General features: G+C 46.9%; 1 protein-coding gene across 1 annotated transcript in view; it reads right to left on the bottom strand.

The window, feature by feature from the left end:
- FGD6 (FYVE, RhoGEF and PH domain containing 6) overlaps positions 1-14,551 on the bottom strand; it is a 225,393-nt gene that overhangs the window by 31,981 nt on the left and 178,861 nt on the right. The window contains exon 15 of the mRNA XM_063927602.1: positions 3,740-3,842. Coding sequence (XP_063783672.1) covers positions 3,740-3,842 — 103 coding nt within the window. The remainder of the gene's footprint in view (positions 1-3,739; positions 3,843-14,551) is intronic.

Genomic DNA, 14,551 nt, shown 5'->3' with positions numbered 1-14,551 from the left:
GCTGTCCAGTAACTTCTCTCGAGATCTTGCCTTTATGAGGAGATCGTTCAAGTATGGGATAATTATGACACCCTGCTTGCGCAGGAGCACCATCATCTCCGCCATTACCTTGGTAAAAATCCTCGGGGCCGTGGAAAGCCCAAACGGCAACGTCTGAAATTGGTAATGACAGTCCTGTACCGCAAATCTCAGGAACGCCTGATGAGGAGGGAATATTGGAACATGAAGGTATGCATTCTTTATGTCCAGGGAAACCATCCAATCCCCTCCCTCCAGGCTGGCGATGACCGCTCTGAGCGATTCCATCTTGAACTTGAACCTTTTTAAGTACAGGTTCAGGGATTTTAAATTCAAAATGGGTCTGACCGAACCGTCCGGTTTCGGGACCACAAACAGGGTTGAGTAATACCCCTTCCCTTGTTGCAGAAGGGGAACCTTGACTATCACCTGCTGAAGACACAATTTTTGAATTGCATTTAACACTAACTCCCTCTCTGAAGGAGAAGCTGGTAGGGCCGATTTGAAAAACCGGCGAGGTGGCACCTCTTCGAATTCCAGCTTGTATCCCCGGGAAACAATCTCTATTGCCCAGGGATCCACTTGTGAGTGGACCCAGATGTGGCTGAAAAATCGAAGACGTGCCCCCACTTGAGCTGACTCCCCCAGGGAAGCCCCAGCGTCATGCGGTGGATTTTGCAGACGCAGGGGAGGACTTCTGCTCCTGGGAACTAGCTGTGTGCAGCTTTTTCCCCCTGCCTTTACCTCTGGCAAGAAAGGACGAACCCCGTACCTTTTTGTTTTTATTGGAACGAAAGGACTGCATTTGGTAATGCGGCGCCTTCTTAGGTTGCGGGGGAACATAAGGCAAAAAATTTGATTTACCTGCTGTAGCAGTAGAGACAAGGTCCGAGAGGCCTTCACCAAACAACTCCTCCCCCTTGTAAGGCAACGACTCCATATGCCGCTTTGGGTCGGCATCCCCCGTCCACTGCCGGGTCCACAAGAGTCGCCTAGCAGAAATAGACATAGAATTTATTCTGGCGCTTAGTACACAAATGTCTCTTTGAGCATCCCTCATATATAACGCAGCATCCTTGATATGCCCTAGGGTCATTAAAATGGTATCCTTATCTAGGGTATCAATCTCCGTAGATAAGGAATCTGTCCATGCTGCGACAGCACTACAAACCCAGGCCGATGCCATAGCCGGCCTAACAATAGTACCAGAATGTGTGTAAATGTACTTCATGGTAACTTCCTGCTTACGATCAGCAGGATCCTTGAGGGTAGCCGTATCCTGTGATGGCAGTGCTACCTTCATTGATAAGCGTGTCAACGCCTTGTCTACTTTAGGCGAAGATTCCCATCGTATCCTGTCCTTTTGTGGGAAGGGATACGCCATAAGAATCCTCTTGGAAACTTGTAATCTCCTGTCTGGAGATTCCCAAGCCTTTTCGCACAATTCGCTTAGCTCATATGAGGACGGAAAGGTGACCTCAGGTTTTTTCTCTTTATACAAGTGTACCCTCGTGTCAGGGACAGGGGGTTCCTCCGTGATATGCAAAACCTCTTTAATAGCAATAATCATGTAACGAATACCCTTAGCCACTTTTGGCTGTAACTTTGCATCCTCATAGTCGACACTGGAATCTGAATCCGTGTCGGTATCTGTGTCAGTGATCTGGGATAATGTGCGCTTTTGAGACCCGGAAGGTCCCGGTGCCACTGGGACAGGCACGGTCTGACTACCTGACTGTTCCCTAGCCTCAGCTTTGTCTAATCTCTTATGTAATAAATTTACATTAGCATTCAAGACATTCCACATATCCATCCAGTCCGGTGTCGGCGTTGCCGACGGCGACCTGACAATCATGCACTCCCCCTCCTCCTTAGGTGAGCCTTCATCGTCAAACATGTCGACACACACGTACCGACACACTCCACACACACAGGGAATCTCTTTTCTGAAGACAGGTTCCCCTTTTAGGCCCTTTGGAGAGACAGAGAGAGAGTATGCCAGCACACACCCCAGCGCTATATGACCCAGGAAAAAACACAGAATGTTTACCCAGTAGCGCTGTTATAGTATATATGCGTGCCAATTATGTGCCCCCCCCCCCCTCTACTTTAAAACCCTCTTTCACTGTGTGTCAAGCAGGGGAGAGTCCGGGGAGCTTCCTCTCAGCGGTGCTGTGGAGAAAAAATGGCGGTTGATGAGTGCTGAGGGAGAAGCCCCGCCCCCTCGGCGGCGGGCTTCTGTCCCGCTCAATATATGTAAAACACGGCGGGGGCTCTTTAATATACATGTACAGTGCCCACCTGTACATGTATATAGTTCATTTTGCCATAGGAGAGGTTTATATTGCTGCCCAGGGCGCCCCCCCTACGCCCTTACAGTGACCGGAGTATGTGAGGTGTATGGGAGCAATGGCGCACAGCTGCAGTGCTGTGCGTTACCTCAGTGAAGCTCATGAAGTCTTCTGCCGCCTTTGAAGCCTTCTTTCTTCTTTTGTCCGGCTCTGTGAGGAGGACGGTGGCAGCGCGGCTCCGGGATGAACGCCCAGGACGAACCAGTGTTCCAATCCCTCTGTAGCTAATGGTGTCCAGTAGCCTAAGGAGCAGAGCCTATCATTTAAGTAGGTCTGCTCCTCTCTCCTCAGTCCCTCGATGCAGGGAGTCTGTTGCCAGCAGTGCTCCCTGAAAATAAAAAAAACTAACAAAGATACTTTCTTAGCAGGAGACTCAGGAGAGCTCCCTGCAGTGCACCCATCCTCCTCTGGGCACAGTCTCAAACTGAGGTCTGGAGGAGGGGCATAGAGGGAGGAGCCAGTGCACACCCAGAGTCAAAGTCTTTCTTAAAGTGCCCATGTCTCCTGCGGAGCCCGTCTATACCCCATGGTCCTTACGGAGTCCCAGCATCCTCTAGGACGTTAGAGAAAAGATGAATTTTTCATCAATGTTTTGAAATGACAAAATACAGACCTGACCAGAATAGACATGAAACATAGGGGGTAATTCCAAGTTGATCGCAGCAGGAATTTTGTTAGCAGTTGGGCAAAACCATGTGCACTGCAGGGAAGGCAGATTTAACATGTGCAGAGAGAGTTACATTGGGTGTGGTGTGTTCAATCTGCAATCTAATTTGCAGTGTAAAAATAAAGCAGCCAGTATTTACCCAGCACAGAAATAAAATAACCCACCCAAATCTAACTCTCTCTGCACATGTTATATCTGCCTCCCCTGCAGTGCACATGGTTTTGCCCAATTGCTAACAAAATTCCTGCTGCGATCAACTTGGAATTACCCCCATACTCATCAGCCTCCTTTTCTCCAGTCCCCCACAATGAAATATCCTTCTTTCCTAACTGCCTGTATTTCTTCAGGGTTATTTTACAGTTCTGTATGGTTGATTTCAGTGGCTAAATGTCACTAGTTGGCAAATCAAAATTAAGCTGGAATGATTTCTTCCAATGAATTTACTGCAATCTTAGCAATATGAGTTTCCAGCACGCTCCAGTAGGCTTTGAAGTATAGTTTTAATAAAATTGAAAACTGGGAACACAATGCATGTCTGTGGGCTCGAATCATACATACACTACCACTGTGCGCATATTGAGTTTTAAAACATCTGTGTATAAAACTAGAAAACACTTATATATTTTTATAGCTTTTCATTTATAATAAACTATTAGAAAGAAACATTGCATCAACACAAATGACTGAAATGTGTGGGACATACCTCTTCCTGACTCTTAGCTGGATTAAAGGTTATTTTCTTTTTGGCATAATCCTCAATTGCTGCAGAAATTGCTTCGAGCCAATCATCTCTCTCAGTAGCAGAGCTGTTAACAAAAGTAAAGCATTAACTGGAGATCCCAATCACCATGTTCTGACAACAAAAATTCTCTTAATGACAAAAAAGAAACGTGTAACACATGGCAAGTACACAGATAGCTGTAGTAACTGGGGCAGGATGGATAGTGTAATGGTAAGCATTACTGTCTCACAGTACTGAGGTTCCCACCATGTCCCTAACTGTGTGGAGTTTGTATATTCTCCCCGAGCTTGCGTGGGTTTGCTCTGGGTACTCCGGTTGCCTCCAAAAATATACTGGTAGGTTAATTGGCTCCTTACAAAAAAATAATCGTTATGGTAGACTTACAGTTGATAACTCTATTTCTCCTAAATCCACAGGATAACATTGGATGTGAGGTAGAGACAGCGGATTGGCACCAAACGATCAAAGCTTTCGGCCTCCCAGAATGCAACGGGCCCGTCCCTATATCCCCGCCTCCTGGCTCAGGCAATTCAGTTGTTTTACAAAGCTCAAGGCAGGAGCATCATAAAAAGCCCTAATCAGGCGGGAAGAACACACGTGCACACCCTTCATTAAAGAAGGAAGAGGTTAGTAAGTGAAAGGGTACTCAAATCAGGTGCATCAGGGTGGGATCCTTGTGGATCCGGTGGACTTAGGAGAAATAGAGTTATCAACGGTAAGTATACCATAACGATTATTTCTCCTGCAGGGTCCACAGATTATCCAAAGGATAACACTGGGATGTCCCAAAGCAATTTAGTGGTGGGGACGCTCCTGATTGGACAGGAGAATCCTTCGCCCGAATTCAGCGTCCTGAGAGGCAAAGGTATCAAAGGCATAATGTCTAATGAATGTGTTAATGGAAGAAATAGAAGAAGTTAATAGAAGGCTGCCTTACATATCTGTTCAGCTGAAGCACCACGTTGTGCTGTCCATGACGGACCTACCTTACGAGTAGAGTGTGCAGAGACATTAGCCGGAACAGGGAGATCAGCTTGAGAATATGCTTCTGAAATAGTCATTCGAAGCCACCTCACCAGTGTCTGCTTGTCAGCAGGCCATCCTCTCTTGTGAAATCCACAGAGAATGAAGAGAGTGTCTGTTTTTCTGATGGCACTGGTACGATCCACGTAGATCCTTAAAGCACTAACGACCTGCAACGATGCATCTTCCGCAGAAAGGTCTGGCCCTTGGAAGGCCGGGACTACAATTTCTTTGTTAAGGTGGAATTTAGACACCACTTTAGGAAGATACCCAGATTTGGTTCTGAGAACCGCTCTATCTGGATAAAAAAAATCAGAAAAGGAGGACGACATAATAATGCCCCTAAATCTGAAACTCTTCTAGCTGTAGCAATAGCCAGTAGAAAGAGAATTTTAGATGTCAAACATTTAAGATCCACTCGTTTTAGTGGTTCAAATGAGGCAACTTAAAGGGCCTTTAGGATTAAACTTAGATCCCAAAGCACTGTAGGAGTAACAAAAGGAGGTTGAATGTGCAGCAGTCCCTGGAAAAAAGTGCGCACATCCTGTGGGTTAGCAATTTTCTTTTGGAACTATACAGTCAATGCTGACACTTGCACTCTCAACCACCCTTAGACCTTTGTCCATTCCTGCCTGAAGGAATGCTAGGACTCTGGAAACTCTGAAAGACCTAGGATCAAATTTCCAGTCACTGCACCATTGAATATAGGCTTGCCATATTTGTGATAAATGCGAGCTGAGGATGGTTTCCTCACTCTGAGCATTGTTTGAATTACCTGTTGTAAGAATCCTCTTGCTTTCAGGATGGAAGTCTCAAGAACCATGCCGTCAAAGACAGCCGATCCAGGTGCTTGTGATAGCAAGGACCCTGAGACAGTAGATCTGGACATTGAGGGAGTACGAATGGAACACCCATCGACAGCCTCTGCAGATCTGTGTACCAATGTCTTCTGGGCCAAGCAGGAGCTATTAGTATCACGGCGCCCCTTCCTTGATTTGCCTTTCGCATCACCCTGGGTAACAGGGCGATTGGTGGAAACACATAGGCCAGACGAAAGTCCCATCTCACTGACAGGGCATCCACAAAGCTCGCTTTGGGATCCTTTGTTCTTGACCCGTATGTGGGAACTTTGTTGTTCTGACGGGACGCCATGAGATCTATCTCCGGTAGCCCCCACTTGTCTACCAGAATTTGGAAGACCTCGGGGTGTAAAGCCCATTCGTTTGCATGAATGGCCTGTCAACTGCGAAAATTCACATCCCAGTTTAGGACTCCAGGATGAACACTGCGGACAAGGCTGGATGATGAAGCTCTGCCCACTTTAACGTGTGACTTACCTCCTTCATTGCGTTTTGGCTGCGAGTTCCTCCCTGATGATTGAGGTACGCTACTGCCGTTGCATTGTCCAAGCGGATTTGGACTGGTTTCCTCTAAAGGATTTCCTTTGCCTGAATAAGTGCCATATATATAGCCCGAAGTACCAATATATTTATTGCTAGGCAACTTTCTTCCTTGGTCCATTGTCCCTGGAAGCAACTCCTTCCTGACACCGCTCCCCAGACCTGAAGGCTGGCATCCGTTGTCAGAATTCCCCAATCTGATATCCAAAAGGGTCTCCCTTTGTCCAGATGGGATATCTGTAGCCACCAGGCTAATGACCTCTTCGCTCCCAGAGAAAGGACCATAGTCTGCGTTTTTATTGTCTGATGAAAACAATTCCATTTGGAAAGGATCAGACATTGCAGAGTTCTCGAGTGGAACTGAGCATACTCCACCATGTCGAATGTCGACACCATCAACCCCATCACATGCTTTGCTGCTTGAATGGATACCTTTTGACTGTGTAGCAGCTACTGAATCCTTGTCTGAATTTTGGATATTTTGTTCAGAGGTAAAATTATTTTCTGAAGACTCGAATCCAATACAGCCCCCAAGTGAGTCATCCATTGTGACGGAACCAGGGACGACTTTGCCCAGTTTATGAGCCAACAGTGTCTCTGCAAACAAGCTATTGTCTGTTGCAGATGACACTGAAGCAATTCCTGAGATTGAGCCAGAATTAATAAATCGTCGAGGCATGGAAAAATCTTTATCCCCTGCTGATGGAGATAAGATGCCATTACCACCATAATCTTGGTGAACACTCTGGGAGCTGTGGCCAGTCCAAATGGTAGGGCCTGAAACTGAAAATGTTGCGGAGGATAGAAAACCTGAGATAGCGCTGATGGGACAGTGCTATAGGAATATGAAGGTAAGGCATCCTGGATATCCAGGGATACCAAAAAAACCTCCTGCTCCATGACCAAAATAATGGAACGTAAAGTCTTCATATGAAACAGAGGCACCAGGTTGGAATAAAAACCTTATTCTCGTTGTGCAGGAAGAACTGGAATTATCACTCCTGACTGAAGCATCTTCTGAACTGCCTCTTACAAAGCCCTGGCGTTCGTTTCCACTGAAGACGAGCTGGTACAAAACATTTTTTGAAGAGGGTGTTTCGTGAAAGCAAACGCATAACCGTGAGATACCACTTCTTGCACTCAGGCATCTGTGGTAGACTGCTGCCAGATCTGTGCAAAATGAAGAAGTCGGCCTTCCACCCTGATGGCTTATCTTCTGATTTGGAAGCCGGCCCTCTGGTAGTCTAATGCTTTTTAGTCTTACCAGACTTGACAGATAGAGACTGTTTGCCATAACCCTTTCCTTTTGTTTTTTCTTAAATCTGAAAGGGCAAAAAATCTGGAAATCTAGGCTTGGATTTGTGTGTGGAAGGAAACTTCACTTTCTTGGCGTCTGCCTGACTCCAAAATACTGTTTAATTCTTTACCAAAAATATCTCCAGTAAAAGGCAAAAACTCTAGAACCTTCTTGGATTCTGAGTCCGCTTTCCATGTACGTAGCCAAACTGCTCTGCGAGCGGCTACTGCTGAGGCTGATGCCTGAGAGGCAATTGTACCCATATCCAAGGCTGCTTCTTCCATAAAAATAGCTGTCTGTTTGATATGTGCAATATGGAATTTTTGCTCTCTAGATGCCATTGAAAAGTCATCCTGCAATGCATCAGCCCAGGCTGCCACTGCTTTTGCCATCCAGGCTGAAGCCATGGCTGGTCTTATGATTGCCCCAGACAAGGAGAAAATGATTTTAAGAAAACCATCTGTTTTCCTATCCGTGACATCATTTAATGATGTTGAAGGCAACGGTAATGTAGATTTTCGCACCAATCGGATGACATGCGTATCTACTTTGGAAGCCACCTCCCTTTTTAAACAGTCCCCAGCCGCCGGAAGTGGATAATGGGAATTCCATTTCCTTGGAATTCTAAACTTCTTACTAGGTTTAACCCAAGCCTCCTGCATAATTTCTGTCAGCTGTCCTGGCCTAGGAAACTCAGTCCTAACTATTTTGGTACGTTTAAACATAGGTGCCTTAGATTTTAACAAAGGCTCTGCTGCCTCCTCTAAGGATAGAATGGCTTTCATAGCACTAATTAGCTCAGGAATGTCCACTGAGCTGAGGCCTTCCTCCTCGTCTCTGAATGCAGACCCAGAGTGAGATGAGTCCTCATCCGCCGACGAGTCCTCATCTGAAACATGTATAGATTGTGAAGATGTTGTTTCATGTCTATGTGATTTACTTACCACCAGCCTTTCAGCCTGTTTCTGTTGATAGGCTGCTGATTTCTGTACTGGATGTGATAACCCCCAGGTGGAATGTTGCATGTAAGGGTTAATAGGGTTAATATCCCTGGTATAGGAGCTGGCATTATCCGCTCAGCTCTGCTGGATAATGTCTGTGCAAGAGTAGCCCTTGGGGATTCAACTTGAACCTGTGCCTGCCTCGGATTAATCAAGAGGCATTGGTGAAAGCTAAAACAATTTGCACATAATCCATTTTGAACCAGATCCTGAGAGGTTAACCCAGCTTTGCAAGACAAACATGACATGAGTGTTGGTGCTGCTGTGGAGAGTGTATCCTCCTCACCCTTGCCTCTCTTAGACATGATAAATTAATCCCACACCTTTACAGTGTTAACTATACAAATTGTGACTGCAATCACTTTAAAATTTGTTAAAGTGACATACAATCCGATCCCTCCCTGCTTTGCACCAGCATTGAGGATCGTAATACACAAACTGACAGAAAACAGTAAAGTCAGCAATCACACTAGCAATCAGTCACAGGTTATACATTTATCAGGAATAAACCCCTTTTTTTCTTTCACCAACTAAACGTGAGTGCTGGTCTAATTCTTTTTACAACTGTGGAGAAAGTGAGTGTTTGTATCAATTACCAGGACCCTGCACCAGCAATTTTTGTTATAGGACATAGAGTGCTGTCACTTCATTTTATTTAGTATAATAAGCAATATGAGCACATAATTAGCTACAGATACAATTCAAGTACAGTATGTAGAAGAAACATTACTGCATTACCTTATGTAGGAGTTTAGACGTATTCAATCGCACAGCGAAAGAAAACAGCAATAGTTTACAGACTCATATGCATCAGGCACTTATCCAACTATACGTACCAAAGGTAGATAGAGACTTAGTGCTGTATCACCTGGCTCATGAGAGTGGAATACAGGGAGACTTCACCCCGCTTCCAAGATCGATCAATACGTAAGTGAACACTGAGTGGATCCAGACACTATTAGTGTACACAATCGCCCTGTGAACCTACAGTGAACACAGACGCCCAAGTGAACACAGAAGCACCAGTCATACAGCTCCCTATGCTGTGACTAGGTCCTTTTAGATACACAGCGTCTCAGACAAAAGCGGGAACTCAGTTCATGGCGGGAAACTTGGAGGAAACTGGTCATGAACCACGGGGAGGGGCGACCAAGGCAGCATCTTACTCCCCACTGCTGAAATCAACCCTAGCGATCGTGGCCTCATACTACCCCCCTAGAGCCTATGATCCTTGAGGCCTAGCGCTGGTGCACCCGAGGTGGCAGCCGCGTCAGCGACTATTCGGTAGTCTCCATCCCGAAACAGTGCGGCTGTGTCTCGCGCTTCCCCTACTTAGCGGAACCGATGCCTTACCTTCTCCCCGTGCTCCGGCCACAGCCTGGTAACATCTGCTGGACTTGCTAGTACATCCTACACAGAGGCCTGCCGAAACAGCACTGTACACGTGGGTAAGCATTGTCACGACCCGGCGGGTAGTTGTTGGAGTGACTCTTTCTAAGGTACGTATAAGAAAGAACGCTCAAAAAAAATAGTAAGACTATAAAAATAAAATAAAAAAAGCTTATGGCTGTTAAAAACCAGCAGCCCATTAACCATGGTCCAGCTCCTGCCGCACCAAACAAAAAACTGAATTGCCTGAGCCAGGAGGTGGGGATATAGGGACGGGCCCGTTGCATTCTGGAAGACTGAAAGCTTTGATCATTTGGTGCCAATCCGCTGTCACTACCTCATATCCAATGTTATCCTGTGGATAACCTGTGGACCCTGCAGTAGAAATAACCCTATTCTGTTAGTGTCTGCATGTACATGTGTTTTTTAGTGCTGACTAGATGGGCAAAGTGGTTCTTATCATATTCTATGTTTAATTGCATTCTGACATTTTTAAATACTAGTATTTTGGACCTGTCATTCGCCAGGTCTCTAGCTATTGTTCCCAGCATCATAGGTTGTTTTTTTGGCTCCCATCTCCTCCTCTTCCTCCCATTTCTCCCTCTCAACTTTCTTCTTTATCCTCTTCCTTTTTGCCTTTTTCATACTTCTCTTGTTCTCTGTCCCAGTCTATTGCAATTCTCCTCTTTGAGTCTTCTCTTTCCTCTCCTGTCTCTATACTCCTTTATCCCTCACATCATAGCAATGGTGCATAATGGGGTAAGTCCCAATTGAGGGAACTCAACACATATAGTTAGGGAATGGCCAAGCAGGAACACTGCAGTGCATGTACTGCTCACATGAGCAGCTGTATGGAGGTGCCTATATGCACCTCTCCCTCATCCTGCTGTGTCTCTGTTGCTGGTGGAGTGTAGAGCAGAGAAGGGGTGTACCATCTCCACTGTACACATGCACCACAATGACCCAGGGGCAGTGCGTATTCCTCATGACACTGGTGGATTGGACTTGGATAAGCTCGTCCAAGTGAAGTAGTAAGTGAGTGTGAGGAGCTTGCATGCACTATAATGAGAGCCGTGTGGGGAGAAAGTGTGCACATGCGCCCCTCCATTCGGCTGTCTGTTCAAATTGATTCAGTGCCTGCAAGTTGGGAAACAGGGCTGGGTTGCACTGCATGTTATCCCAAGCAGCCACTAAGAGCTCTGGGGGGAGCGGGTGCAGGTCCTCCTCTCAACTGTAGTACGCAGATACTAGTTATATTAATAAGAATTTACTCACCGGTAATTCTATTTCTCGTAGTCCGTAGTGGATGCTGGGGACTCCGTCAGGACCATGGGGAATAGCGGCTCCGCAGGAGACAGGGCACAAAATTTAAAAGTTTGACCACTAGGTGGTGTGTACTGGCTCCTCCCCCTATGACCCTCCTCCAAGCCTCAGTTAGGATACTGTGCCCGGACGAGCGTACACAATAAGGAAGGATTTTGAATCCCGGGTAAGACTCATACCAGCCACACCAATCACACCGTACAACTTGTGATCTGAACCCAGTTAACAGTATGATAACGTAGGAGCCTCTGAAAAGATGGCTCACAACAATAAACAACCCGATTTTTTTGTAACAATAACTATGTACAAGTATTGCAGACAATCCGCACTTGGGATGGGCGCCCAGCATCCACTACGGACTACAAGAAATAGAATTACCGGTGAGTAAATTCTTATTTTCTCTGACGTCCTAGTGGATGCTGGGGACTCCGTCAGGACCATGGGGATTATACCAAAGCTCCCAAACGGGCGGGAGAGTGCGGATGACTCTGCAGCACCGAATGAGAGAACTCCAGGTCCTCCTTAGCCAGGGTATCAAATTTGTAGAATTTTACAAACGTGTTCTCCCCTGACCACGTAGCTGCTCGGCAGAGTTGTAATGCCGAGACCCCTCGGGCAGCCGCCCAAGATGAGCCCACCTTCCTTGTGGAGTGGACATTGACAGATTTAGGCTGTGGCAGGCCTGCCACAGAATGTGCCAGTTGAATTGTGCTACAAATCCAACGAGCAATCGTCTGCTTAGAAGCAGGAGCACCCAGCTTGTTGGGTGCATACAGTATAAACAGCGAGTCAGATTTTCTGACTCCAGCCGTCCTTGAAATATATATTTTCAATGCTCTGACAACGTCCAGCAACTTGGAATCCTCCAAATCGCTAGTAGCCGCAGGCACCACAATAGGCTGGTTCAGGTGAAACGCTGATACCACCCTAGGCAGAAAATGAGGACGCGTCCTCAATTCTGCCCTGTCCGAATGGAAAATCAGATATGGGCTTTTATACGATAAAGCCGCCAATTCCGACACTCTCCTGGCTGAAGCCAGGGCCAGTAGCATGGTTACTTTCCATGTAAGATATTTCAAATCTACCGATTTGAGTGGCTCAAACCAATGGGATTTGAGAAAATCCAAAACTACATTGAGATCCCACGGTGCCACTGGGGGCACAACCGGGGGCTGTATATGTAGCACTCCTTTTACAAAAGTCTGGACTTCAGGAACTGAAGCCAATTCTTTCTGGAAGAAAATCGACAGGGCCGAAATTTGAACCTTAATGGACCCTAATTTGAGGCCCATAGATAATCCTGTTTGCAGGAAATGTAGGAATCGACCCAGTTGAAATTCCTCTGTCGGGGCCTTCCTGGCCTCACACCATGCAACATATTTTCTCCAAATGCGGTGATAATGTTGTGCAGTCACCTCCTTCCTGGCTTTGACCAGGGTAGGGATGACCTCTTCCGGAATGCCTTTTTCCCTTAGGATCCGGCGTTCAACCGCCATGCCGTCAAACGCAGCCGCGGTAAGTCTTGGAATAGACACGGTCCCTGCTGAAGCAGATCCCTTCTTAGAGGTAGAGGCCACGGATCTTCCGTGAGCATCTCCTGAAGTTCCGGGTACCAAGTCCTTCTTGGCCAGTCCGGAGCCACTAGTATCGTTCTTACTCCCCTTTGCCGTATAATTCTCAGTACCTTGGGTATGAGAGGCAGAGGAGGGAACACATACACTGACTGGTACACCCATGGTGTTACCAGAGCGTCCACAGCTATTGCCTGAGGGTCTCTTGACCTGGCGCAATACCTGTCCAGTTTTTTGTTGAGGCGGGACGCCATCATGTTCACCATTGGTCTTTCCCAATGGACTACAATCATGTGGAAGACTTCTGGATGAAGTCCCCACTCTCCCGGGTGAAGATCGTGTCTGCTGAGGAAGTCTGCTTCCCAGTTGTCCACTCCCGGGATGAACACTGCTGACAGTGCTATCACATGATTTTCCGCCCAGCGAAGAATCCTTGCAGCTTCTGCCATTGCCCTCCTGCTTCTTGTGCCGCCCTGTCTGTTTACGTGGGCGACTGCCGTGATGTTGTCCGACTGGATCAACACCGGCTGACCCTGAAGCAGAGGTTTTGCCAGGCTTAGAGCATTGTAGATTGCTCTTAGTTCCAGTATATTTATGTGAGAGACGTTTCCAGGCTTGACCACACGCCCTGGAAGTTTCTTCCTTGTGTGACCGCTCCCCAGCCTCTCAGGCTGGCATCCGTGGTCACTAGGACCCAGTTCTGTATGCCGAATCTGCGGCCCTCTAACAGATGAGCACTCTGCAACCACCATAGCAGAGAGACCCTTGTCCTTGTCGACAATTTTATCCGCTGATGCATCTGCAGATGCGATCCGGACCATTTGTCTAGCAGATCCCACTGAAAAATTCGTGCATGGAATCTGCCGAATGGAATCGCTTCGTAAGAAGCCACCATTTTTCCCAGGACTCTTGTGCATTGATGCACAGACACTGTCCCTGGTTTTAGGAGGTTCCTGACGAGTTCGGATAACTCCCTGGCTTTCTCCTCCGGAAGAAATACCTTTTTCTGAACAGTGTCCAGAATCATCCCTAGGAACAGCAGACGTGTCGTCGGGATCAGTTGGGATTTTGGAAAATTCAGAATCCACCCGTGCTGTTGGAGCACTACTTGAGTTAGTGCTACTCCGACCTCCAGCTGTTCTCTGGATCTTGCCCTTATCAGGAGATCGTCCAAGTAAGGGATAATTAATACGCCTTCTCTTCGAAGAAGGATCATCATTTCGGCCATTACCTTGGTAAAGACCCTGGGTGCCGTGGACAATCCAAACGGCAGCGTCTGAAACTGATAATGACAGTTTTGTACCACGAACCTGAGGTACCCTTGGTGTGAAGGGCAAATTGGGACATGAAGGTAAGCATCCTTGATGTCCAAGGACACCATAAAATCCCCTTCTTCCAGATTCGCTATCACTGCTCTGAGTGACTCCATCTTGAACTTGAATTTTTGTATGTACAGGTTCAGAGATTTCAGATTTAGAATAGGTCTTACCGAGCCGTCCGGCTTCGGTACCACAAATAGCGTGGAGTAATACCCCTTTCCCTGTTGTAGAAGGGGTACCTTGATTATCACCTGCTGAGAATACAGCTTGTGAATGGCTTCCAATACCGTCGCCCTGTCTGAGGGAGACGTTGGCAAAGCAGATTTTAGGAACCGGCGAGGGGGAGACTTCTCGAATTCCAACCTGTAACCCTGAGATACTACCTGCAGGATCCAGGGGTCCACCTGCGAGTGAGCCCACTGTGCGCTGAAATTCTTGAGGCGACCCCCC

Source organism: Pseudophryne corroboree, chromosome 6, assembly GCF_028390025.1.
Source record: "Pseudophryne corroboree isolate aPseCor3 chromosome 6, aPseCor3.hap2, whole genome shotgun sequence".
Taxonomy (NCBI): Eukaryota; Metazoa; Chordata; class Amphibia; order Anura; family Myobatrachidae; genus Pseudophryne; species Pseudophryne corroboree.
The sequence above is the reverse complement of the archived record's forward strand: the minus strand, read 5'-3'. Positions and strand labels throughout refer to the sequence as shown.